At 56.1% G+C, this 24,447-nt stretch overlaps 12 protein-coding genes across 12 annotated transcripts in view; 7 read left to right on the plus strand and 5 right to left on the minus strand.

Annotated features, from left to right (window-relative positions):
* Window positions 1-15: 15 nt before the first annotated feature.
* On the plus strand, window positions 16-1,479 carry SPRG_13782 (hypothetical protein; the record flags this gene model as incomplete). Its single annotated transcript, XM_012352783.1, has 3 exons — window positions 16-783; window positions 926-1,150; window positions 1,204-1,479. Exons 1-3 carry the CDS (start codon window positions 199-201, stop codon window positions 1,477-1,479), a joined length of 1,086 nt encoding a protein of 361 aa, XP_012208173.1. The 5' UTR covers window positions 16-198.
* Window positions 1,480-3,581: 2,102 nt separating this feature from the next.
* Window positions 3,582-5,975, plus strand: SPRG_13783 (hypothetical protein; the record flags this gene model as incomplete). The annotated part of the gene is made up of 13 exons (XM_012352784.1): window positions 3,582-3,700; window positions 3,754-3,943; window positions 4,143-4,255; window positions 4,314-4,500; window positions 4,552-4,653; window positions 4,721-4,801; window positions 4,847-4,953; window positions 5,008-5,147; window positions 5,208-5,329; window positions 5,387-5,501; window positions 5,568-5,684; window positions 5,733-5,817; window positions 5,882-5,975. The coding sequence occupies 13 exons, from the start codon at window positions 3,582-3,584 to the stop codon at window positions 5,973-5,975; spliced, it is 1,572 nt and encodes a 523-aa protein (XP_012208174.1).
* Window positions 5,976-6,338: 363 nt separating this feature from the next.
* SPRG_13784 (hypothetical protein) lies at window positions 6,339-7,687 on the minus strand (the record flags this gene model as incomplete). Its single annotated transcript, XM_012352785.1, has 11 exons — window positions 6,339-6,679; window positions 6,736-6,758; window positions 6,810-6,882; window positions 6,928-7,004; window positions 7,060-7,107; window positions 7,152-7,206; window positions 7,253-7,304; window positions 7,349-7,402; window positions 7,451-7,524; window positions 7,579-7,610; window positions 7,654-7,687. 11 exons carry the CDS (start codon window positions 7,685-7,687, stop codon window positions 6,386-6,388), a joined length of 816 nt encoding a protein of 271 aa, XP_012208175.1. The 3' UTR covers window positions 6,339-6,385.
* Window positions 7,688-8,014: 327 nt separating this feature from the next.
* Window positions 8,015-9,334, plus strand: SPRG_13785 (hypothetical protein; the record flags this gene model as incomplete). Its single annotated transcript, XM_012352786.1, has 9 exons — window positions 8,015-8,063; window positions 8,113-8,165; window positions 8,231-8,383; window positions 8,436-8,633; window positions 8,682-8,788; window positions 8,829-8,973; window positions 9,028-9,084; window positions 9,134-9,281; window positions 9,311-9,334. Coding segments are annotated over 9 exons (934 nt in total), but the record flags the coding sequence as incomplete, so codon positions are not given.
* Window positions 9,335-9,402: 68 nt separating this feature from the next.
* On the plus strand, window positions 9,403-9,747 carry SPRG_21339 (hypothetical protein; the record flags this gene model as incomplete). The annotated part of the gene is made up of 2 exons (XM_012352820.1): window positions 9,403-9,468; window positions 9,520-9,747. Coding segments are annotated over 2 exons (294 nt in total), but the record flags the coding sequence as incomplete, so codon positions are not given.
* A 1,441-nt stretch (window positions 9,748-11,188) lies between these two features.
* Window positions 11,189-12,937, plus strand: SPRG_13786 (hypothetical protein; the record flags this gene model as incomplete). The annotated part of the gene is made up of 3 exons (XM_012352787.1): window positions 11,189-11,434; window positions 11,492-11,584; window positions 11,639-12,937. The coding sequence occupies 3 exons, from the start codon at window positions 11,189-11,191 to the stop codon at window positions 12,935-12,937; spliced, it is 1,638 nt and encodes a 545-aa protein (XP_012208177.1).
* A 332-nt stretch (window positions 12,938-13,269) lies between these two features.
* SPRG_13787 (hypothetical protein) lies at window positions 13,270-14,022 on the plus strand (the record flags this gene model as incomplete). The annotated part of the gene is made up of 5 exons (XM_012352788.1): window positions 13,270-13,320; window positions 13,377-13,454; window positions 13,508-13,780; window positions 13,829-13,908; window positions 13,959-14,022. The coding sequence occupies 5 exons, from the start codon at window positions 13,270-13,272 to the stop codon at window positions 14,020-14,022; spliced, it is 546 nt and encodes a 181-aa protein (XP_012208178.1).
* Window positions 14,023-14,466: 444 nt separating this feature from the next.
* SPRG_21340 (hypothetical protein) lies at window positions 14,467-16,866 on the minus strand (the record flags this gene model as incomplete). The annotated part of the gene is made up of 11 exons (XM_012352821.1): window positions 14,467-14,678; window positions 14,726-14,797; window positions 14,851-14,889; window positions 14,937-15,128; window positions 15,187-15,328; window positions 15,392-15,699; window positions 15,741-16,051; window positions 16,119-16,225; window positions 16,271-16,376; window positions 16,427-16,538; window positions 16,584-16,866. The coding sequence occupies 11 exons, from the start codon at window positions 16,864-16,866 to the stop codon at window positions 14,515-14,517; spliced, it is 1,836 nt and encodes a 611-aa protein (XP_012208211.1). The 3' UTR covers window positions 14,467-14,514.
* A 722-nt stretch (window positions 16,867-17,588) lies between these two features.
* SPRG_13790 (hypothetical protein) lies at window positions 17,589-18,227 on the minus strand (the record flags this gene model as incomplete). Its single annotated transcript, XM_012352789.1, has 1 exon — window positions 17,589-18,227. Exon 1 carries the CDS (start codon window positions 18,189-18,191, stop codon window positions 17,589-17,591), a length of 603 nt encoding a protein of 200 aa, XP_012208179.1. The 5' UTR covers window positions 18,192-18,227.
* Window positions 18,228-19,023: 796 nt separating this feature from the next.
* SPRG_13791 (hypothetical protein) lies at window positions 19,024-20,406 on the minus strand. Its single transcript, XM_012352790.1, has 4 exons — window positions 20,197-20,406; window positions 20,044-20,151; window positions 19,687-19,997; window positions 19,024-19,633 (listed from the first exon to the last, which is right to left on the minus strand). The coding sequence occupies exons 1-4, from the start codon at window positions 20,347-20,349 to the stop codon at window positions 19,093-19,095; spliced, it is 1,113 nt and encodes a 370-aa protein (XP_012208180.1). The 5' UTR covers window positions 20,350-20,406; the 3' UTR covers window positions 19,024-19,092.
* Window positions 20,407-20,556: 150 nt separating this feature from the next.
* On the minus strand, window positions 20,557-22,486 carry SPRG_13792 (hypothetical protein; the record flags this gene model as incomplete). Its single annotated transcript, XM_012352791.1, has 5 exons — window positions 20,557-20,825; window positions 21,560-21,857; window positions 21,901-21,971; window positions 22,017-22,326; window positions 22,371-22,486. 5 exons carry the CDS (start codon window positions 22,484-22,486, stop codon window positions 20,655-20,657), a joined length of 966 nt encoding a protein of 321 aa, XP_012208181.1. The 3' UTR covers window positions 20,557-20,654.
* A 1,786-nt stretch (window positions 22,487-24,272) lies between these two features.
* SPRG_21341 (serine/threonine protein kinase) overlaps window positions 24,273-24,447 on the plus strand; it is a gene marked incomplete at both ends in the record, with an annotated part of 1,435 nt that continues 1,260 nt past the window's right edge. Inside the window, one exon of the mRNA XM_012352822.1 lies at window positions 24,273-24,329. Coding sequence (XP_012208212.1) covers window positions 24,273-24,329 — 57 coding nt within the window. The remainder of the gene's footprint in view (window positions 24,330-24,447) is intronic.

Consider the following 24,447-nt stretch of genomic DNA (forward strand, 5'->3'; position numbering starts at 1 on the left):
ACCAACGTCGCCGAGAACCTCTGGACGACCAACGATGTCCTCAACGAAATCAAGGACAGCAAGGCTCGGCGCTTCGTGGCGCGCCTCCCCGTCGAGCTCCAGACGCGTGACCCGTCCGAGAAAGACCTCGCGGCCGTCGCGGCCTTTGCGCGCCAGACCGGCGACTTTCAGTTCCTCTCGCTCACGGATCTGCGCATCATGGCCTTGACCTACATGTTTGAGCGCGAAACGAACGGTGTCGACCATCTCCGCACCAAACCCAAGCTCGCCGAGACCGTCGTCACGGGTACGAAGGCCGCCGTGCCCGCGTCCAAGGTGCGCTGCCGCTTCCTCGCGCTGGCGTCGGGCTGCCGCAACGGCGACAAGTGCCCGTTCAGCCACGACCTGAATGACAATGCGGTCGAGGCGGCGCCCTTGCCCAAGATTGACGCGCCGTGCCGCTACTTCAACTCGGAGGCTGGCTGCGGCAACGGTGAGTCGTGCCGCTTCCAGCACATCAAGGTGGCCCCCGAAGACCTCCAGGTCGCGGCCCCGCCGGCGCCGGTCGCCGAGAAGCAGGTGGTCCGCGATGAGATTCGCCACGCCGATGTCAAGTCGCGCATTCTGAGCGCGGGCTTTGCCGCGCAGAGCAACGTCGGCGCCGACGACGACGATGGCAAGAACTGGGTCAATGTCGAGAACGCGACGCAGTTTACGACGTCGCCGTTCGGCACGGGCACCGCCGTCGAGAAGGTCGACGAGAACATGAAGGTCGGCTGCATCACGACCGATTACTCGATGCAGGTACGCCTTGGCTTTGGTTTGGCTTTTTCAGCATTTTCCTGGATTTTCCTGGATTTTGCTGGATTTTCCTGGATTTTCCTGGATTTCTTGGATTTCGGATTTTGGATTTTGGACGTGTGATGTTGATACGTGCCTCTTGTAGAACGTCATGCTGCAAATGGGTCTGCATTTGCTCTCAACGGACGGCATGGTCATCAAGCGCGTCAAGCAGTGGGTGCTTAAGTGCGTTGCGTGCTTCAAGACGACGACCGAGCTCGAGCGCCAGTTCTGCCCTGTCTGCGGTAACGCTACCTTGGAGCGCGTCGCTTGCTCGCTCGACAAGGAGACCGAGCAGCTGACACTCTACACGCGCGCCAACCGCCCGACGGTATTGTGTCTCCATTTTGAACTGGAGCGCTTGATACATTGATATTTTTGTAGAAATTGCGCGGTACCAAGTTTTCGCTCCCGGCGCCCAAGGGCGGCCGGCAAGGCGACCTCCTCCTCCGCGAAGATCAGCTCATGCACGGCATTTGGGGCCAGCGCCAGAAGGCCAGCTCCAAGGTCATGAAGAGTGCGTTCGGTGAACACGTGGCCCATGATCTTGGTGTCAAGGTTGAGAAGCAGACATCGATCACGATCGGCTACGGCCGCATGAACCCGAATGCGCAAAAGGGTCGTGAACGCCGCGGCAAGAAGAAGCGCGGCGGCAACTAAGGACTAGACAACTTTTTTTCGACTATAAATCAGCCGACTAACTCTATTTGCATGTTGTTTCAAAACCATCGATCGTTCAACACAGATAGGGCGTCTCGCGCTTACTAAGGTGTAAACTGTCCTGACGCAGACATTTGTTGCAGGCCTTCAATGCATCGCGTCGGCGCCTTTACAAGTAGCGACATGGCCACGCTCAGTACTGCAATGTGACGATGTTTTGATCCGCCTCCGAGTCCCGTGCCACATAAGGGCGGAATATGGACCCCGGTCGCATCCCCTGTCGAGTCGCCCGTGGCCAGCTACATTGTTTCGATCGCCCCAGTGTTCAACGTCACCGACGCCGACGGTCGCGTGCGAGAAGGCGAGAACCTTGTCGCGGTGCGTGCCTCCACGTGCTCGACGCTGTCGTTTTCCAAGCGTGGAAGTAGCTTCCCCACGGCTCTTGCCTCCTCGATGATGTGTGTGGCGAACTATAAGACAGGCCGTGCGCGGACGCCCGTGCCCGAATTGAGCGAGCTTGCCATTGATGACATTGCCGTCGACAACTGCACGACGTTTGCCGCCGACGGCACGCGGCTCGAGTTTGAGTTGACAAGCGCCGGTCTCTGGGAGGCACTCGAGGGTCTAGCTCGTGACCATCGAGTCCAGCTTGGCTTGCACAACGAGAGCACCGACATTAGAGATCCGATGACGGACGGCATCCTTGACGACCTGCCACACTTGCGACGTCTGTACGATGCCATGTCCAAGGCGATGATGGGGTCAAACGTGGTTCGGAAGCGCGCAAAAACGCAATTTGACCGATCTCAACGCGCACGTTCGGCGCCTGCGGCAGCTTCACGACGATACCAAAGGCGGTGCAAAACTCCAAAAGCTGCGCGCGATCGAAGCAGCGGACATGGATGATGTCGGTCATCCACCGCCGTCAAAGCGCCCTCGTCTCGAAGCTCTAGCCGACGGGCTACCCTCCCACCCTCGACGAGCCACACTATATTGTATTCACAGTCAATGCATGTGACTACACGCGGCGTTGGTGGCGAGGTTGAGCTGTACAGACAGTTCCATCCGTGTTGATTAACGCGAATAAACGCCATGCTAGTATCGATCTAGGCAGCTTCATATCCAGGAATATTGGTCCTGACCAGAAGCACGAGTCGGCATCACGAGTTGGCGCCGTGCGTCGGAACGCCGGGACAAGCGGCAACGATCGCCTCGGTCCATAGCTCTTTGTACTGCGCGAGGACGTTAGCTGCGTGAGGACTTTGCGGCTCTGGAGGGCGCTTCTCGAAAGACGGACCGGTGACGAGATCTTCGTCATCGAGCGACCGTGTCGTCAACGGGCGGCCACGCCACAGTTGCAGCGTCTGTGGGCCCGAAGTACTGACCCATCAACCAAGCTGGAGACGCCATTGGCCGGTTGTTCGATCAGTTGGCACTCGCTGCTTGCAAGTGCACAGTGCGCATTTATATTGACACTCAAAAAAAGTTAGTACAGACAGCATTCGAGACGTTCGAGTTGGAATTGCGATGCAATCCGTCCTCAGAAGGGTTTGAGTTAAGTGGGATTGCTGCGAGGTGCCTGCAATGTCATGTCGAGTCGCAAACCACATGTTGCAGATGGTCATGCCTTCGATCCTTGCAAGCGCACGACTTTCGACCATTATTCAATTTTTCCTCACTGCCGTCGTTCAAGCGTGCCGTATTAACAGGATTGCAAAAGTTGTGTACTGGCAGCTCCGATGGACACGTATACTGTGGCGCCGCTCCCAGAAACTGAGGGATGTGCTTGGGCTGCCTGCGGCAACGCTCTGTCATCTGTGGGGTAGAGCAATAATTGCTACCTGTGCCCCCCCATCGATTCTTGCGGCCGCACGACTTGTACGACTTTGAATATGGTCAATGCAGCGCGTATCGTGCCCAGCACTACGTACAGCATGGCGTCTCGTATGACCATCGCTCTCAATCAAGGCAAGAGCGCGGTGCATAAAGCATGCTACAATGGCTAAGTTTAGTGCGTCGTCTTCAACTGGCCAGCTCTAATTATATCATCGCTTCCTAATTATACAGCCGGTGCTAGTTTCCAACGACTAACCGAAGACGCGATGCCCAAGAAAGCCGTGTCCCTCGAGGATGCGATCCTGCAAGGCGTCCGACCCACAACACCCCGCGCCCTCGAAGCGTGTCTTCGCACGGGCATTGAACCCGACGAGATCATCCCGCGGTACAGTGCAATATGTATATTTCATTGCCGCTAAAGACGTTAAACGACACTAGGCTCCTTGAAGATTTCCTACACCACAAGCACAAGCACGACGACGTCGAGCGCGAGGCCGCCCACCTTCGTTTTACCCATTTTGAAGAAGGACGTCAAACCAAGATCGGACTGCTTCGCCGGGAAAAGCAAAAGCTGGTTGATGCCGGCTTTACGGGGTCGCCGATCCTCGCCAAGCTGAGTCCAAAGAAGGTATCTCTCATTATGTTTCGTACTTGCATGTCTCTCTGTGTGTCGATTATGCATATCTCGTCTTGTGTCTCTTAGCCGTTCGACGACTCGAACGACAATCATGTACCTCTGCTTTCCCGCGACTTTGCGATGGCACTCTTGATATATCGAGATTGCCATCGCCGTTGCCAATTGAAAGCGCTCATGCTAACCTGGGTAGAAAACGATTTCGCCGTTTGACGTGTTTAACGCGTCCGCACCGGACAAGGTCGTCGTGACGGACTCGACGATGATGGAGATGGAAGAGAAGCGGTTCCAGGCCATGAAGATTCGGTAAAAAATTCTATTGCTACGTAGGACCATGGACGATTGTCTCGTGCACGATGTTTAGGCAAGAGCGCGAAATCGCCAGTATCATTGAAATGGAGACGCGGATGGCCGAAATTCTCAAGCAAAATGCGTTGCGCGACGCACAGGAAGCGAAGCGCAAGGCCGAGTGGGAAAAGGAAAAGAAGGAGCGTCGCGCGGCCCTCGTCGCGGCCAAGCACGAGCGCGAAATATTGAAAAAGAAGAGCGAGGTAGCGCGCTATCGGCGCCAATATATATATAGAGGTTGCAACTCTGCGTAGGATGCCGAGGCGGCGGCACGCCGTCAGCGCGCCAAACGCGAAGCCGAAAAAGAAAAGATCCTGCTGGAAGAAGAGCGCCGTCAAGAAAAACTGCGCCATCGCGTACGACTGTCTCGGCACAACAACAACGCGTTAAACTCATTTCGGATATTCCTCGTGGAATACATAGGAAATGGCCGAGCGCGAAATGGATCGCAAGCAGAAAGCGGAGCTGCATCGTCGACAAACCGAAGAGCTACTCCAGCAACAAGTACGCATTGGATGGGACATGCAAATATATATCATGGGGCACTAGGAAAACAAAATTATGGAGAACCGGCGCCGGGTCATTGAGCGCGAAGAGCAAGCGCAGAAAAAGATGGCCGAAGCCAACGAACGTCGGCGGCAAGAAGCGGCTGCCAGGTTCGCCGTCGTCCACAAATATAATTGTATATATTGATATGGAACTTTGCCTAGGCGGGAGAAGGCCAACGCGCGCATTCAAGCCGCATTGGACCAGAATCAGAACGTCATGCTAAAGAAGAAACAAGATTTCGAGCAGAAGCAAGAGCTCGCGGCCGCACGGGCCATGGAAGTGCACCGAAAGGAAATGCAAGGTCATTCGATATTGCCGTCGCTCTCGATATACAGATATATTCAATATGTCGTTTGTGTAGAGCTCAAAGACCGGGCCGAGCGCAATCGCAAGGAAGAAGAAATCCGGCTCCAGCGCGTCGAAGCGGCTAGGAACAACCAAAGCGAGCGCGTCGATACGATCGTCAAGAAGCGGCATCAACTCGTACAATATATATTCGTTTCGACAGCGCGCCCATCCACACGTACCTGCGATATGTAGGAAACCCACCTCGATGTGGTCTACACGGAGCGCAGCAAGGAGCGAACACTCAAGTCCGTCGAGCGCGACCTGACGCTCGAAGAAAAGAAAGCCAACGTGGAGCGGCTCAAGAAAGGTATACCTATATTGTCTTATGTATATTGTACTTGCAGGACGCAATCTCATCACGACTATTTCCTAGTCGAAGAGTTTAATCGCATTCAAACGCTGTTACGCATTTCCGAGGAGGACGAACGTAGCCGCATGATCAAGATCAAGAAACAAGCACTCATTGACGCCCGCAAGAAAATCGCGCTCGGTAGCCACCATCGTCTGCCATGCTCCTGTCTGACTTCAGGCACTATAGAGTCGCTGGTGCGAAAGCACCGCATCGCCGAAGCCGTTGGCAACATGCGCATTTCCAACAAATGGGACAATATCAACGAGATCATGTGCGTTCTCGACGCCAATATCGATATAGTGCGATCGAAATCTCATCCAAACACTTTATTTTAGGGAGGGCTCGACGAGCCCGGATCGGAAGAACCGCAAGAAGAAGATGATGAGCTCCAAGTCGGCATCCGACATTGAAACATCCACGTATTTATGATGGGGCAGTAGCGCGTCCGATCGGTGCAGAATACTAGGTCTAGCTAGTTGCAGGTAGTAGTAGAAACACGGCACACATGTCTCGTTTTGTACAATATTCTATTGTCTATAGTGCGTGCGTGAGCGTACTTGAAGACTCACTTGGTAACTAGCACAGAAAGGCTGTCGATATGTCTGTTTCTGGGCATCTAGTTGGGTTGGCCATAGTAACATTTGCGTTCGAGTACCAGTTTGCTACTCGAGGTAATGGCGCGTGCGTCAGCTCCCACAGAGAGCGCGTCTACCAAGCCTACCAAGCCTGTACACTCTCTATTTCACGCGCGACGAAACCTCATGGTCGTTGTAGCGCAGCTCTTACAACAGGCAGACAACGTCACATGTCATTAGCCACTCTACTGTCGATCTCGTCCCTCAGTCGCTCAGCGTCAAGTCGATGGTGTCGACTGTTGCCTCAGCACGGAGTTTCTTGGTCGGGACGGGATCAAAGAACCCAGCCAGCACCGCACTTGTGGGTTGCTTGGGTGCTGGTGGTGTAGAGGGACGGGCACGCTTGGTGGGCACGACCGGTGGCTTGACGTCGCCGAGTTCGGGTTTAAAAAACGAGCCCATCGTTGTTTGCGCCGTGTCGGGGGCGGGCTTGTTTTGCTTCTTTTTCTTGTAGTTGTCGGGCTCCTTGATTTTGGTATACGTGCCACCGCACTTGCTCTACACCGGTTTGCTCTAAGTTTGCCGTTCTCAGATCTGAGTGGCAGTCGTATTACTTGATGGGCCCCCCACCACGGATCTAACACGCATGTTCCGTGAGTGTTTTTGTCGTTTGAGAGGATGAGCATACCCCGTGCACTTGGCGGACGGTTCATGGAGCGCTTGACAAGGCCAAAGTACGGCGGCGAATGTTGACACGGACCCTAGACACCGTAATAGGCTGGCTAGAGCACGATGTAGTGTCGTACATTGCATTTCCACCAATGGACGCGGTACGAGTCGACTTCGTCGTTGAACGTGTGGTAGACTGTGATCTTGGTCTGGGCTACCGCATGACGGTACTAGATCATCATTGCATAGGCCACATCGCACGGTTGTACCGAGCGCGTTGATGCGGTGCATGTGAAACTGGAACTGCGGGCCGTGGTCTAGCCCAGAAGAAAGTGTCTTGACGAAGTAGCAGCGTGTCTACCTTCGTGGTCGCGCACGGGGCTGTTGAGGAAAATGAACGCGTGGATCATCTCGTGCTAGAACGACCATTGGAACGACAGAGCAGCCTCGAGCTCGAACTACCAGCAGCGTGTTGACAAGATCGCTTCGGGGCCGAAGTTTGAGCAGCGGCTCACTGCAGTTCATAGCAGTTAGTGAGCATCAAGCTAAGGACGCGACCTGAGGCGAATCGAGCAAAAACCAGACATGGGCTGAAAGCTGCAGAGCCCCGCGCTAGATGTATGTGGATCGCACCAGATTGCACGACGACGGGAAGTGTACCACAATGTCATGCGCTTGCTCCACTTGATCTCGCAGCCGTTCAGAAGGTCGTCAAAGAAGAGCGCATTGTACTCCTACATATTACCATTTCGCTCGCACGCAGACAGGATACGATCTGGTAACCGTACCAGAAAGAGCGCCCAGATATCTGGATTCGGATCTAGCGTCGGCGCGTAAGAGCGCTCCAGCGGAGAGCGACGTACCAATGACCTCGAACTCGTCGGCGAGAAGGTTCATCGGCGCGTCTTCGGCAAAACTCCACCGTCGTGATTCAATAGTGTTATAATGAAATACCGTAATACTGTTACACAGAGGGTTCCCCGCACACCATGTAGCGACGTCATTAAGGACCTCGTCCTCTTCTTCCCACCATGCATCGACTACACGTTTTGTGCATTGCCAAGGGCTAGCATTTCCCGTCTCAACACACAGCGGTCGTCCTCTCTGCATTCGAGTCTGCATCAGAAGACACGAAAATAGTGTGATTTCGAACCCGCCGAGAGCTTCGACGGTTCAACTCCCGCGCCAACCCGATTTTCATTCCGTCGACATTTCTTCGATCGTCATGCAACGACATTGCGTCGCACTACTCGCGAGTAGCGTGCTGGCCATGGTACACGTCCCTTCTCTTCCATCGCGAAATGTACATGTCCTTCTACCAGGACATGCCGATGTTTTACCTCGGGCGCGTGATTGGGAATGCGCTGCCCCCTCGGTACGAGTCAATTCCTTTCTTTCCATAAGCTACTGGTAGCCGTGGTAATGACGATGCGACTATAGACACGATCCGCGCCGGACTCTGCAAAATATCGAGTTCATTTTGCGCCACGAAGTGTCGGATCCGACGCTGCTAAAGCACTGGGTCCTCAATCGCATTGTCGACGCCACTGTGGCGCAGGCGCTGCGGCAGCTGCTCACCTCGTTCAACGCCACGTACGTAGGAAAGACAAAAAACAATGCTCTCCAAAAAACGAGATACTTCTAGGTACTCGGAGCTTCCGTTTGAACTGCCAGCCTACGCCGACGCGCCCTTCCGCGTCGCATCGGACCACGGCAAGGACATGGTGCATGCTGCCGTCGACGATATGTGGCAGCGCGCGCAGATCGAGGCGGACGTGTACGACGCCAAGAATCTCTATGTGATGGGGATCAACGACGCGCGCAACCACGTCTTAGCCCTCGGGTGCGCCATAAGCTAGACGTGAGCACTCTGTTCAACACATGTACATAGACAGCACGCGGGGGCCACGTGGATTCTGCCGTGGGATCAGAACTGCTTTTTGACGAACGACGGGTGGCGCCAGCTTCGCGACGACTTGACGCACTATGCATCGACAGGTATGTCACGCCACGTTGTCTTGAAGCCAGTGTTTTGTAGACCACAAGTACGTCGTGACGTGGATGGACCGGCTGCGCGCCGAGAATGACATTGTGTTGACGCCCGACTTTGCACCAACGCCGTGGGAAGAGCCGCAAGTGAGCTTCCGATACGACGCGTTAGCGACCTTTGATGGCGCGCTGCGGTACTACATCTGTGATGGCTGACGTTTGCAATCATTTCCTACGACCTGTTGTAGGTACGGGCGACGGGACAAGGCTGCCCTCTTGGTGCGACTGCTTGTACCAGGCCCATGGTGCGTCTCGATTCAAGTCGCATCACATATTGAGGTAGTAATGTGGTAGGTGGGACTGGGACTGGAGCGACTGGGAGCGCCGGCGGACCTCTCAAGACGTGGTGCGCGATGCTTCCGCGAACGTGCCGTCGTCGAGCTATGTTCTGCGACTCTACTCGGGCACGCCGTCGCTCGAAGCGCCCGGTAGCGACAAGCCTGTAGGTTTGACGTTAAGAGATGGGGGTAGGTAGCGGCACGCAGCGCGAGCTGACGCGGGCGACCGCCATTCTGCTGGTACCTACCGTGAAGGCGAGTGCACGTTCCATGGCCCTGGGGTAGATGCTACAGCAACTCGATGCACGGGTCTTGACGGATGTGTATGCGTTTGACGCGAAACACCTCGTGGTAGACACCGTGCTACCTCGGACTGGGCTGTATAGCCTCGGTTTTTTCTAGCTCTTGCACGACGGCCCCCTGGACCACGCTGAGAAAAAAAAAGCGCTCGTCGACGCGGCCGAGACAAGTCTCAACACCTTGTCACCGTTCATGGCGACCGAGCTGCCGCTGTCATCGATTGTGCGGGCTGCTGCGCAGCTCATACTGGCTGCCCAACAAACCACCCGTCCCGCATACGCCGCTCGAGCACTGGCCCTTCTCGAGCGCTGGTTTTCGTCCCATGAATTTGATGATCGACACGGTAAGCTCATGACACATCGCTTGGGCTCCAACTGGTCCCTAGGCATGTACGCACCTGACACGATTGCACTCTTGTGCGACAGTCTGCGGCTCGGGGAGCGGTGGCCACAGTAACCCTAGTCCTTCGCCAGCCCCATCCCTAACTTGCTCGCGTGCTCTAGGTTTCGCAGCCGGGTGGGCCGTATCAAGACCGTCCTATCTACATGGTACCGTGCTCACACGACCAACGGATGGTCTCGAGACGACGAAGCGACAACGTCGCCGCTGGCCAATCTGCAGCGAGAGATCCATCTCATCGTCCTTGCTGGCCTTCTTGACGACCGCGCCATGTATCGGTACATTTAACTGTTCATGGGGGAATACCTCCAACTGGACCTCGTAGTTTCTTGGCGGGTACGATAGAAGGACGGCTCTTGTCGATGTTTACCCACACCGGTTCGTTTCGTGAAAGCGATGCACCAACCCACGTATCGATTCCAAAAGTCTGTCATTCTGTATTTCAAGTACTGGAACAATGTGTAGGCACCAAGCCTCGTCGCATGGGCCATCGCAGCACAGGTGGTGAGACCCGCGAGCGTCAATATCTATGGATTCGACGTCACCGGCCACGAGGTGCGCGACAGCTCCCATGGCTGGCTCTGTCGGGCCGTCGAAGCCCACATCCCCGTTCTCTGCGGGCCAGGAGGTCACGCCCCATGGGCGCAATGGACCGCCGACCGTGCCCTTGCACACTGTACGATGAGCTCGGAGGCGAAACGTAGGCCATCCTTATCGTCGCACGGCTTGATGGCTGTGGGTCGTAGGACGTCTCGCAGCGTGTGCGTCGTCCCCGACGCTGGTGCAGTGGTATCAGCCCAGCAGCATCCACCATGTGTGAGCCAACAAGATTGAAGAACGGCGGCGTCCAGCATCTCCGATCGATGTGATGTGGTTCGCCCTACTAGCTGCATGGGACGGATGAATGCAATCATAGCATGGATCAAACAATGATGCTTTGAGGTATAAACGCTGTATTGTTCTCTGCACGCATGTGCCAGAGTGTTGTAGCCGCCCCGCAAGCCAAACAACCATCCGCTTTGGACACGTCGCATGAACGGACACGATAGATAACGTTAGATAGATAACGTTAGATAGATAGATAGATAGATAGATAGATAGATAGATAGATAGATAGATAGATAGATAGATAGATAGATAGATAGATAGATAGATATGACGTATATTCGCGTTAATAATCACAGAAGGGACATGACCACGTTTGAAAGGCCATCCCCATCGAACCATGGTGGACGACCACCCTTGCGACGACCCAACACAACACCAAATCAGATTTCAATGTGGAATGCGTGCGCAAGAATGTATGGCTTCAACAATTGCCTAACCGCGGACATTTGGCATTTTCGCATCGTCCGCGCACCCAAGCACCATCATGCGCTTCCTCTTCCTAGCGCTCTCGTCGTTTCTTGGTCTTTGGGTCGACCAAGTGCGGTTCATCCCGGCTCTGCTGCCGTCGCCGTTAACGTCAACAACCGGTGGACGGTCGCTTCAGGACAAGAGGGCTGAAGCCATTGCGTTCATCCACGACCAAATGGCGACGCACGCGCTGCCGGGTCTTGCGCTCGCTGTGGTCTACAAGAACGAGACCATTATCGCGACCGGTTTTGGTACCAAGCAGGTACCCATCTACTTTATCCTGACACGATGTGGAAGTGATGTCTGTACTTAATTCTAGTATGGCAACGACGCGAATGCAGTGACCGCCGACACGATTTTCCAAATCGGTTCGTTCTCCAAGACCTTTATTGCCCTCGGTATCGGCAAGCTCGTACTTCAATCTTGCTCTTTTTGATATATGTGTCTCACACGGCGCCGTTGATAGGTCGATGAAGGCCGTCTGCATTGGGACGACCCGGTCAAGCTCCGCCTTCCGTGGTTCCAGCTCAAGGACAAGTACGCCGAAGAGTACACGACGCTCGGTGACCTTCTCGCAATGAACTCGGTCTTTGAATCTGGCCAAGGCGACCAAGCGTCGATGCTCGGCATCCTGGATGAGCGCGCATCGGTGCGAGCGGCTGCCTACCTCGAGACGGCTGGCCGGCCGCTGCGTCCTGGCTACGCTTACGCCAACATGAACTACGAGATCCTCGGCCAAGTCATCGAGTACCAGACCAACCAAACGTGGTCGCAGTATCTCCACACGACGTTCTTCACGCCGCTTGGCATGACCAACACATATGGCGCCGTGCGTGAGGTCCCGCCGTCTGGCGACCTCTCGTTTGCCCACTACCACTGCAACAACTTGGTCGCGGGGCCGTTCGACCAGCGCACGTCGTCGCAAGGCATGCTCGGTCCAGCCAACGACTACATTTCCGCGGGGTCGATCGTCTCGACGGCGAGCGACTTGGCAAGTTTCTCGAAATTTCTCCTCTCCAAGGGTGCGGGCATCTTTCGGTCGCCGGCCATTATCGGCACGATGATCACGGGCCACAATATCAACACGATGGATGCCACCCTTGGGCCGCTCATGGGCTACGCCTACGACGCTGATGGCGATGCGCTCACGGCCGGCTACGGCTTTGATGCCGTTGGCGACATCATGTACGGGTACCAGTACTTTGACAAGGGCGGCGACACGTTTGCTTTCAAGACGCGCAACGGGTTCATTCCCGCAGAAGACCTCGGTGTCGTCGTCCTCTCCAACTCGGAAGGACGAGGTGGTGCGTTTAGTGACTTGGTGGTTGAAGACCGCATCCGGACGTACCTCCTCGGCATCTTCCTCGACGTGCCGCAAGCGACGCTCAAGGCCACGTACGAGTCGGCGCGAGCTATCGCTAGCGCCTATCGTCCGCCGGCTGCATGCGACGCCCACCTCTTTCATGGTCAACCTTGGACGAGCCTCGGGTCGGTCATCCCGGCGAAGGACCAGTCGGCCTTGATCGGGACGTACACTAGCGTCCATTCGGCAAAGTACTATGGCAGCGCGGTTCTCTCGACCAGCAACAACTCGCTCTTGCTGCAGTACGGCGGACAGAAGGGCCCGGTGCTGGCGACCACGGGCGACAACTATCTCTGGGCGATCGAGGTCGCCGGCGGGGCGTTCGCGCCGCTGACCCTTCGCGGCATTGGCACTAACGACACGGAGATCACCATCATGGGAACACCGTTCCGCAAAGCGTAGAATCGTCATCGAGCGATTTTGAATAAAAGCTCACTTTCATAGAGTACACAAGGTCCGACAACTTGCATTCCTCATCGAGCTATCTTGAAGCGCAAGTGCGTTGGTCGGAGCATGGGCATAAAACCCGGATGCCTGCATGCCCTTCTCAACGCCTCCATGGGCACCCATCCTTGCCTACTATTCGTACGTTTCGAGCACATCAACGAGGTCAAAGCGACTCGCTATAGATAGATGACTGGATCTAAATACAGGTACGTCTCTAATAATATCGTTGTCCGAGAAAGGCGGTTCACTTTTGCATTTCGCCAATCGCACGAAGGACAGCACACAGCATGGGACGTCAATTGCTCAGCGAGAAGGCCTTCTTGACGCTCTTCATTCCCGTACGTCTCGTCACCTGGCCAAATCTCGGACCTCGACTAACGTATCGTATCTCTAGCTCGCGTGCGCACTCTTCTTTGGCGCCCCAGCCATGGTGCTGCAGTCGTACAAGGGGCCCGTTCAACGCACGCTCGAGGTACTACAACAGCGTGTCCCCATGGTATCAGCGCCTACGATCATGCTCGCTAGGCGACGCCAACGTACGTGCAAGGCCAAATGCACAAGTGGTGGCAGAAGAAGGCCAAATCCTTGCACGCGATGACGAGCGATGGCGGGTCCTCGGACGTTGAGATTCCGCTCGTGTTCCTGCACGAACGGTACCCGACCGACGGCATGAAGACGCTGCGTCTCCACGACGCCAAGTACAAGCGCATGGCGGCCAGCATGGAGCGCAGCAAAAGCCCGTCGCCGCTCGGCTACGTCTATATTTTTGACACAAAAGACGCGCGGGAACTCCCGATGGTAAGACGTCGATGGGCTTCGTACGATGACGACCAACACTTCGAGTAGGGCGAGCTCGTGCACGTGACGGGGGTCCAATGGGAGAACGACGTGTGTTTGCTCGACACCAAGCGCCAGCGAAGCTTTCGGTGCGTCTGGAGGCTGTGTTTGACGCGAATTCAACGTCTGTTTTGCGTAGCATCAAGAGCATTCGACGCGACGCGAAACAAGGCATCATGTACGCTAAAGTCGAGTGGATGTAAAGACAATAATGTATACAAGCTTGAAACAATATCAAGTGCACGACTTGACTTACACTTGCGCGTCGCTCGCATTGACTAGCTTTGGCTCGGAACCATCGATCCGCAGAAGACGTGGTGTACTACCGGTACTCCAAGAGCATACATTACGCCCTTGCGTACTCATCGATCCTGTTTCTGTCGACCAGAAGCTCAACGTACGGTGCTAAACATCAAATGTACAGAATATCATCTATCGTATACACTTGTACACATGGATAATCTACGCATTGGAGGAACGAGCTGGTACAAGCCATGCAGTGTGGCATTTGTCATCGCCTGTTGTGCCCTATCTCTCTTGCAACCCTACCCAACCATCGTCGAACGTTGTTCGTCCAGCTCTCGACGACGGTTGTCGGACTTTCAAAGTAAACGCATTGATATGACAGAGAAGACGATTTTGAAGGAGCCGTAATGAATGCAGAGGTCCATTTTCCGCACATTGCGCGTCTTTGTTTATAAAAGAAACGTGTCGGCAACATGGTGCACAACGTCGACGCCCGACTCGCTCGGTGTAAAGGCCGTGTGGCGCTTGGCGATGATGCGTTCATGGCCGAGGACACCGTCAAAAAGCACATCGGCACGCTCGTACGGCAGCGCCTGGAGCGAGACGAGCATGCCTGCGCAATGCGTTTTAGCCATCGACCGATGGCACTGCAATCGGTACCTCGAAGAATGTCGCGCAACGGGTCGTGCACGAATGCATCTTCGGGGCTATCGACCAGCACATGGGCCGAGTCTAGCGCCATATTTTCTCTGCATTTTTTTCCAGCCGACTTGAAAGCTCGGTACCTTTGGACACGACGGTGACGTGCCGACCTGCGAGCAGCGCTACACGCAGCGTCACCAACACGCGGTAACGTGTGAGATGATTGTACCTGACGGCGAAAGCGGGTTGGACGACGGCGAGAGCAGCCCACTGCCATTGCTTTGGCTGCTCGTTGACGACGGCGTCGATGGTGTCGCTTTGTTGGCCTGAAACAAGTACTGGCCAAGGTTGCCCCAGCCGTCAAAGCGTCCTTTGGGCGTGAGCGACAGCACGGGATAGACGTCCATGTCGGCCCAGCGTTCTAGACAATATGTCCACATTATCTGCATGCACTCCGAGACGCAGGCAAGGGGAGGTACGTGGCGGCAGCGAATCGCGCTGGAGCGGCGCGTTCGCGAGCGAATGCAGCGTCACGTGTGGGTACAGCGGCGACGTGGCGCACGACGTCGCGTTGTTTTGGTATGGGTTGAAGCTCCGAATCGACCCGACGGCAAACGGCACCTACACCGTCGTAGTCCATGGATTATTTGCTCCATCTTGAATCTCTCATCTCGAATCTCCAACCTGAATATCAAAAAAGATGTTGGAGTAGAGCGCACGCCGGCGAAAACACCCGAGGCCAAACAGAAACGCGCCTTGGCTCAGGCACTGCAGCAGCGACGGAGCCGATGCGACGCGGACGAGGCTGGCGCGCACAACATTCTTGTCACCGACGTAGTTGACGCACCGAAGGCGGCCGAGATAGCGCACGACGGCATGCAAGAGCGCCCAGTCGACACTGGTGGCCATGCGCACTTCAATCGAGAGGCTGTGGTCGGTGTTGTGGAGCTGCAACACCGTGTCCCGTGCGAGTGCCGTCTCGGCAGCGTCGTCTGCCATCGGTGGTTAGGTTAGGTCTAGGGTAAAACCGTACCGTCGTAGAGGTAGCTGGATGCTTCGGTCTCGGCGTCGGTTGTGGTCCGTCGTGGCTCGGGCACAAACAGCAATGCGCTCAAGCCGTCAAGAGAGAACGAAAAGATCGGGTCGTGGTCGGTTGGGTTCAGCAAAATGTTGAGGCGACCGTCCATGAGGCGGTACGCCAGCAGCGCATACCCGACGTTCGGTGCGGGCAGCTGAATCTCGAGCGTGCCCGCCATGGGCGCCATCGGCAGCGGGACGGCGTACGTTGCAAGCGCCACACACGTGGGTGACGCCGTGTCTTGCAGCACGAATTGTGCTCCGGTCCTAGGCCATTTTGAATCTTGTATCGAGGTTTGTGCAAGGATTTATCGATGTTTGGGCCAGGATTTACCGATCAAAGAGCTTGGACGAGATGGTGTTGACGACCGCGTTGACGGCGCCGCGGTTGTTGAACGGCGCGCGGACCCCCAAGTGCGGCGTGGCGAGCGTAATGACATTCTACACACCTTCCCACTTGATACTTTGATACAGAATGGAACAAACCATGGGCGTAATGTGCTGGAAAAAGCCTCGCGCGTACAAGACGCCAATGCAGTAGCGCACGTAGAGCCCACCGAGCGAGTGACCAATGAGTGACACCTTCTCGAGCCTAGGTCGACCGACAGGCATCCAAATCGGGCGTGGCGGAGGAGGACGTACCGAGGGCAGGTGGCGGCGAGGCTTTGGACTTCGTCGGCCAAGCGCAGCCCGCCGGCGTCAATACCGTCGTGTGTGTCCTTGGCGTTCGAGGTGGCGGCGACAACGTACAGCCCTCGGAACGCAATATAAGTCGAGAGTTCATGGATCGAACATGTACCAGGCTCGTCCCGGAAGACGTCGCGCAAGATGAAGCCAAATGTGTGGTAGTCGGATGGGCTGCCGTGGAGGCCATGCTGCAGGACGACGAGGTGCGTGGCGGCGGCGTCCCGCGGTGGCGGGCCAAAGAGAGTGCTCGCGTCGTCGCCCGTCGCTGTCGCTGGGCTCGCCGGCGCCGGCGGTGCGCCAAAGAGGTCTTCGTACTCGATCGTTCCCGGCGCGGCGCTGCTGCGTTCGTTGGCCGCGGGCGGCGCACCGAACAAGAAGGCGTCGTCGTCGGCCATGCCAAGCCGTGTGCGAAAATGCCAAAATGCTGGCTCGGGTTGCCCATTTAATACCGATTTTTTATTTGAACCTACGATTGGTATACACGTATTTTAAATACGTGTCATGGCTTGGTCTGATCCCGCACATCATGATGGGCCACAGGATCCATGGATCATCCCTTTGGAGCTGATGCCATCGGGCCCGTCCAATAGCTCATTCTTTAACTAACGTTAGTCGAAAATGATATGATGGATGCATCAATACACAGCTACAGAGTTACCTTCCTTGAACCGTCAAAATGCAATCGGTAGAGTAGTCGTCGGAGGAAGAGCAAATATATTGATCATGAACTCCAACCGAGACCAGAACCGAGCAGAGCGCCGAGAGCTATAGAGGAAGGCGGCAGCTTCAAGTATATATGTGACTCTGTTTGATAGCACTGTACCGAGAAGCTCCTCCATCTCCGTCGCCGATCCAATAGTAGCCTTGGGGCTAGATGCGACCGGAACCATGCGCAGCAATAATGTTCGCTGCCTCCCATGACTAGGCACTACCAGTATATCACAATGTAGCTGACCATGCAGAGAACCCATGCTGGCTGTGCTGTCGTCGTAGGATGCCATCTTGCACCTCCACGGCAATCTCAAAGTGCAAAGTGGCCAACGGCAAACGCAAATCAAAAAGCATGATAAACAATTGATAAAATAAAAAGACTATGGTACAGACGCGCTTGCGGTTCCTAGTACTGGCCGCTGTTGCCGCGCTTTCGCGGGTTCTTCTTGCGCTTGGTGTACGCCTTGTTGTTGTCGGCAGGTACGCTATAGTCGCGCAGCGACGTGTAGGACGCCCGGCGGTTGAGCGACTCGGGCGCGACGCTCAGAAAGGTCTGGAACGCACTGCTCACGCGGGCCTCCGTGTGCGACGCGGCGGCGTCCAAAATATCCTGAAAGGCCGCGCGGCGCTTCTCGAGCACCTTGGTGTCGTGCTTGCGCAAGTACGACCAGACGCCGGCCGACGGCAACGGTGGCAACGTCGAGTTGGAGATCGTAAAGCGCGAGAGGAGGCTCGAGCGGGACGCCAAGGCTGCCTCCTTGTCCTCGAGCGGCATCATGGTCGAGAGCTCGAAGTACAAATTGCGAAAGTCCGTGTACCGGCGGCGAATGGTGTACGTGTCGAGGACGTCGTGCGGGTTCTTGACGTCGACATGGTACATGACGATGCCGTCCGTGCCCACCGAGTAGCTCGTGACCGTTAGGTCGACGAGGCGCGGCGAGAGCGATGCGTCGAGGTCAAACTCGTCTTCGGGCTCGTCCGAGTCATTGGTCGTCGGCGGTGTGCGCATCCTAATAGTGCTCGCAATTACGTGCTGGATGTCAAGTTCGGTTGTATACTGACTGCACGCCAGCCATCAGAGGAGGCGCTTCAACAGCTGCCCGCGAGCATCATCTCCGCGCCGCGCTGTCCCATCGTCGAAACCAGGTTGATGGGGATCATCGCAGCGCGCGAATTCAAATGCGCCAATCGGCGCTCGTCAAAAAATGGATCCGCCAATGAGCGCATTCTGTATCTGAACAATGTGTGACCGGGCCTCTGTGGCACCTATATTTCTTCTGCTCGTCAGATTCAGGTCCATCGACGAACCGATTCCGAGGACGAGAATTTGCAAGCATCGAGCGCCATGGGCTGCTTATAGGACATGGAGGAGCCTGCTTTGGAGAGAGCCTTTGCTGCCGAGATGCACCGACACGACGATCGCAGGCCAGCGGTGTGGGCAGCGTCCAAGTTTGGGCTATCACACATTCGCAGTTGCGCTTGTAGAGGGACTGCACATTGGTTCGACGTCGTATAGCTCGTCGTATACTATGATAGGGGGTGGCGACGAAGAAGCTCTCTGTACTCTCTGTACTGTAGTACACTACTGTACTGTAGTGGGCGTAAGGGTACAAGAATGTGGGCGTACGTTCGTCGAGAAGGTTCAAGAACTGAAACTTGCCGTTTGCACTAAAACACACGACGTGGCACTTCAACGAAATCTTTTGGGCAGCAGGACACAAGCCATAACACACGCCAGGACACAAGCGCGCGATGACCTCGCCACGCACGTTGAATGCAGGATCTCGACACGCAGTTGTCGTCTCTCGCTGGCGCCGTCCAGGGACGAAGCGATGTCCGTCCAAACAATCAGGTCGATTACATTCATGCCTACGAAGCTTAAGGTACGAGTAGAACGCGAGGTTCGGCGGCTAGAAAAACGCCGTCTCCTTCTCCATGAGTTCCTTCGAGGCCGATAGAAAGGCTTTGGAGAACTCCTTGGAACGGGCTGCGTTCGACCGCACGGAGAGCCGGTACCCGGCCTTGGCCTCCGACTCGGCGGTCGCGAGGTCGTGCAGCATCTTGGCCATCGAGAGCGTTTGCTCGGCCGCGCTCAGTTGCCCCGACGAGGTCGTCTCTTTGGACGCAGACTTGAGCGGCGACGGCGTCCCCAGTTTCTCACTCACGCTCTTGACAAGCGTCGGGAAGGCACTCGACGTCACAAAGGCTTCAATTTCGGTCCGCGGCACATGACTGAGCTCGTGGACTTCGCCGTCGCGCGCTTCAAACGCCTCCCACGACGCCGCCGTGAGGATCGTCGCGTACCTTGTGGTGTGTTTTTTCTGGTGGGCGCGGTCCAGCGCCGAGATGACGCCGTTGTTGGCGAGGCTCCAATTGCACAGCTCGCGGTAGAAGAGCAGCAGTTCCTTCTTTTCGAGCACCGCCTTGCCCCGGAACGCCAGTTTGTCGAGCCTAGGCAAATCCTCCTGCCGTCGTTCCTTTTAAACACGCGACGAGACGCGTACACAAAAGCGAGGTTCTCGGGGGGGACGATCGGCACGACTTGGGGCGGAAAGAGCACGTCGTAGAGCGACGCGACCGTGTTGGTGGGTGTGAGGTCGAGCACGCTGAGCGTCTCGGTGGCTCCTTTTTTTGGCCGCCCGAGCGCCGCGGTGTGCGATAGAATGTACTTGCGCCCGACGCCAACCGATTTTTGCAGCCGAAGCGAGGTTTGTTCCATCGACGTGCTCGCACTTTTGATGTTGTCGAGCGTGTCGATCATGTCGGCCTTGAGCCGCGAGACACGAAACCCGTCATAGTCGTTGCAGAGATAGAGCTAACGGGGTCGTATGAGAGGTAGCTAGTGGAGTCGAGATTATTACCTGTTTTTCCATAACCAGTTGGAAGGAATCCATGGCAGCACGCACGTTGCGCATGGCCACGTCCACTGCGTAAATCTCCGAGTTGGCCGTCTCGAAAAACGTGGTCGCCTACGTGCAGCGTCCAAGCATTTGTCGACGGCAATCAAAAGTGACCTGTGCGAGGACGTGTTGCGCGCGCGCGACTTGGTTGCTGGACGGCGCCGGCTTGGGCCGGGACCGGATCTGCAGCTTGGAGGTGCTTCCGCTGCTGTTGGTCGGATAGAAAAAGCCGACGCGGCTCTGCTCGTGCCGGTCGTCGTCCTGCATGCTCCTTGAGCGTTCACGGCCTTTCCACGACGTCACGACAGTTGCAGGGCATGTAACTGGACCGCAAACGCGTTGCTATTTCGAGAGAGGGCTAGGGTAAAAAACAAATTGGTATCATGAGATTTCGCGTTCTGGGCTGCATGCTAGTCCTATGCCATCCGAAACAGAGTCGTTCTTGTCCGTGAAAAGAGCCGGCACTGCAGTGGACGATGCTTTGGTATGGAATTTGTACTAGTACTTTGTAGTTGGATGGCTTGATAAGCGTCTTTGCACCGTTTGATTTAGTTTTCGTCGTGTGGGTTGCCTTAGATGCTCGTGGTGGTGGATGCAGCAATGGAGCTTTTCGAGGACCACAGTCGGTGGTGCAGCCCTGCGTGGAGAAGGTGGTCTTGCTTTTGACGGTAGCCCGACGAGACGGACGCAGGCAGAGGCCACATGGAATCGTCGACGCAGCGTGGTCGCAGCGATGACGCAACCTACGCACGCCGTCACGGATGAGCTGTGGTTTGAGGCAAAACACTCGCGATAAAGCACCTACCGAGGCGCCGATTTGCTCTCTGGTTGCACCTGCTGGGCACGTGGCAGAAGGCGAGGCGGTTGAGAAAACGCGCAAGTCTTCCATGGCAATCGCGGGGGCGCGCGACGAGGCACGCGACGACTCGGTCTCGGCATGCACACCAGCTTCATTACGGGCAGCGGGTGGCAATGACATGGTCGATGCCCAGCGGGACGAGCCGTGTGGTTCCAGCGGTGTCCATCCGCCGGCAGCTACAGTTGATGTAGATGTTGGTGGTGACATCTTAGCGCAGGACACAGCCTGCGACATTGGGACAAAATCGAGGGACAAGACGTGCGGCTCCGTCGGTACGGGCGCGTCAAACACGCGAAAGCAGAACGATGTCGCATCCGACGACGTTGGCATCGAAGGCGCCGAGATAAACCACTTTTCGGTTGAAAAGGCTGTTGCCGCAGGTTTCTGGACGGTAGTTGTCATTGCCAACAAGTCGTTTGTCCCAGGATTTGTGATCATTGCATCCTCGAGCCTGCATGCGGTCGTAGTGCTATCATAGATGCTGCGCTCGGGCGGCACTTCGGGTGCATCGCGAGAGATTTCACGGCTGACAGGGACACGGGCGCTACGAGCTGCCTCATTCGTCTCAGCGGCGCATGGAGGTGCGTCGGCCCTGCCTTCGGACGTCGCGGCAATGACCTGCTTGGTCGGAGTCGTTGGCGGCGCCTTGGCAGCGCTACTATCGAGGAGCTTCTCGAGCTCGTGCTTGTATCGACTCAGGATCGTTGCGAGGTCGGCCAAGTTGGCGTCCCACGAGTCCTTGGCGCTCGTCGGTAGCTGCGGACGCGGGTGCGGCATCGGTAGAGGCCTCGGGGGCAGCGAGCGAGGGATGTCCAGACCACGCTGCTCGTGTAGCCATGATGCTTCATGGTCTGTCTCGGACGCCGTCGCCTCGAGGATCTTGGTCGACGACCGAACGCTGGCTCCCAGTTCGCGTCTATATACGCTCGTTAGAAGATGCTTGCTGCGCGCCGCTGTACAAGGCATGAAGCGTCCGAGACTCGGGCAATGCATGGCCCAGCGACTTGACCCGCGCGTGAAGAAGCGACCGCTGTCAAGTGCATCAGACGACGTCTACGTCTGCAATCTGTTGCACCTGTGTCTTGAGCGTCGACAAGGGACTTTGGGGAGGGCGGATATACGAGGATGCTGCCGTCAATGGGCGCGGCGGCGGCGGTCGTGCTGACAATGGAGTTGGTGCGAGCAACGGAGCAGGCTCGGACGTCGGTGCCATGATGGACGTCGGGCTGGCAGCGATTGTGTTGGGATGTAGCTCGTACCGTGCACCAGGCTCGACATAGGACACTTTTGCCGCTTGACTGGGGTCCACTGTTGCCAAGGGCGTCTTGGCAGCATCCATTTCACGGGCAAAGGCCTTGAGCAGCTCGGCGGCCGATGGCTCCCGCCTAGCGCAGCGTGAGAGCTCGCTATGCAGTGCGCTCTGGCGTACGGAGGCTCCTTGGCCGGGCGTGGCTGGCTGGCTCGATGTGCTGGCTTGAGCTTACTTTTCGTTGCTCGGTCGCCGTCCCGTAGGGCGTCCTGCCACTGCGTCGTTGGTCGAAGCATCGCCGCGATCTTTGCGCTGCTGCGATTGGTGCAAAGGCTTGGCGCATGTCGTCTCCGATTGGTTGATTCATACGGAATGAGGATTGGCTGTAAACAAGGTCTCAGGAGCAGTGGATTGGTCCAATGCACTCTCCAAGACGATTGGTTAAAAAGCGCAATGCACCGGCACACGATTGGCTCTTTTTAGTGCCTCTCACAATGCATACATCAGTACGTACAGTTTTATTCGACCAATCACGGACGAGCCAATCAGATCTGGCCGGAACGAGTGGCCGCCAACAGCGCACGTTTTGGCGCCGGGTGGTCGGTTGTTCAGTTTTGAAATTGCGTGCTGAAGAGTAGAAGCAGGAACAGTAGCAGCAGCAGTAGAGATGTGCCCGAGGACGACAAAATGTACCACCTCTCTGATTACTCCGTGAGGATACACATTCCATAGAAACTCTAATTTTTTGCTGAGGGACACTATTAGCATCACCTTTATACACGATAGAAGGAGAGTACTAGTGAAAACCTGGGAACCTGAAGATGACAAACTGTACCACCTCTCTGATTACACCGTGAGGATACACATTCCATAGAAACTCTAATTTTTTGCTGAGGGTTCCGAGTATTGCATTGCTTTCTTCCTAAAACAAATTCAAGAGTCAATATTGACTTTCCATCACCTTGTCATCTGCAATTCTTGTCAATACCCGCAGGCCCAGCGCTACTACCAATCGCATGCGTTGTCGACGCACTCCGTTGAATCCTTTGCATTTCCTGCGTCGTTACAGCCAGCCTCCACGGCCTGACCTCGCTATGGCATCTTGTTTCGTCTGCCGGCCTCGTGGGTTGGCAACCCGCAAGCCACAGAATACAGCATCCTAGCCATTGTCTCTACCTGGTGGCGTTCAAGCGCTCCTTTCTACGTTGCGAGACGTTTCCTCACGTACGATGGCATTCTTGTCCGTCGCTCACTATTCTAGAATCGCTTTGTGACCACGAGCTTTGCGGGACCGTGCAGGATGGCGCTCGCAGTGACAGCAACATCGTCATCTCCGGTCAAGGATTGCAGTGACACCACTGCGTTCATGGAAACGTCCTATCTCGCTACTCGTACCACGTACACACCCAGAGGCTCGTCCTCCTACAAGCTCACACCGTCGAGACCTCGGACCCCCGACGCACCCGTGGCGAGCGCCGATGTCCGAGACAGTTCGTGGCGAGACAGCATGGTAGACGCTCTCCATTGTTTGGTCGTTCGTCATCGTCGTCGCGATGTTGTTGTCTGCTCGTTGTTTCTTAGTCTTTCTACTGAGATCGATGGATCCTAGTAGATAAATATGACGTTTATTCGCGTTAATCAATACGGCTGAGTCCAAGCAGAGCTCGGAGCAGTATGGCTCAATACAGGCAGATTGCCGCATCCGTGCACAAAAGTAGAAATCGACAGCGTCGTGCGTGGGGATGTCGCGGCAAGCGTCACCGCTCGCCTCATTGAACACGGTCCAATGCTTCTCGTTCTGCGCGATGGCAGTGAGTTCTTGGAGATCTTTGCTGGTCCGGACGCGCTTCTCGACTGACGGGACGGTGACGAGATCAGCGTCGAGCACACGTCGTCAATGGGCCTTCCGCATCAAGTCGCTCGTCGTTATATCTAAAAAAACTTGTCGCTAAAAATACGAGTGAAACATCCGTCCGTGAAGGGCCACAGTTGCTCTGTTCCTCGACATATCTCTCTCTCGATGGGCGGGGCGCGAGCAAGGGCGGCGAGGGCAAGTCGCCGCAGGCCAAGGTGGCGCCCAAGATGACGGGCCGCGGCGTGCCGGCGCCGCTCGTCGCCGCCAACACGCAGTGGAAGATGGTGCCCGAACCCAACTATCAACCGCATGAAGAGCGCAGGTCGTCTCTCGATCGCCGACGACGAGCTCACGCAAATGCTGCACGATCCCGTCGGCCAAAAGCACATTGGGAATTACGCG

This window comes from Saprolegnia parasitica (assembly GCF_000151545.1).
Source record: "Saprolegnia parasitica CBS 223.65 unplaced genomic scaffold supercont2.107, whole genome shotgun sequence".
In the NCBI taxonomy this organism is placed as follows: Eukaryota; Oomycota; class Saprolegniomycetes; order Saprolegniales; family Saprolegniaceae; genus Saprolegnia; species Saprolegnia parasitica.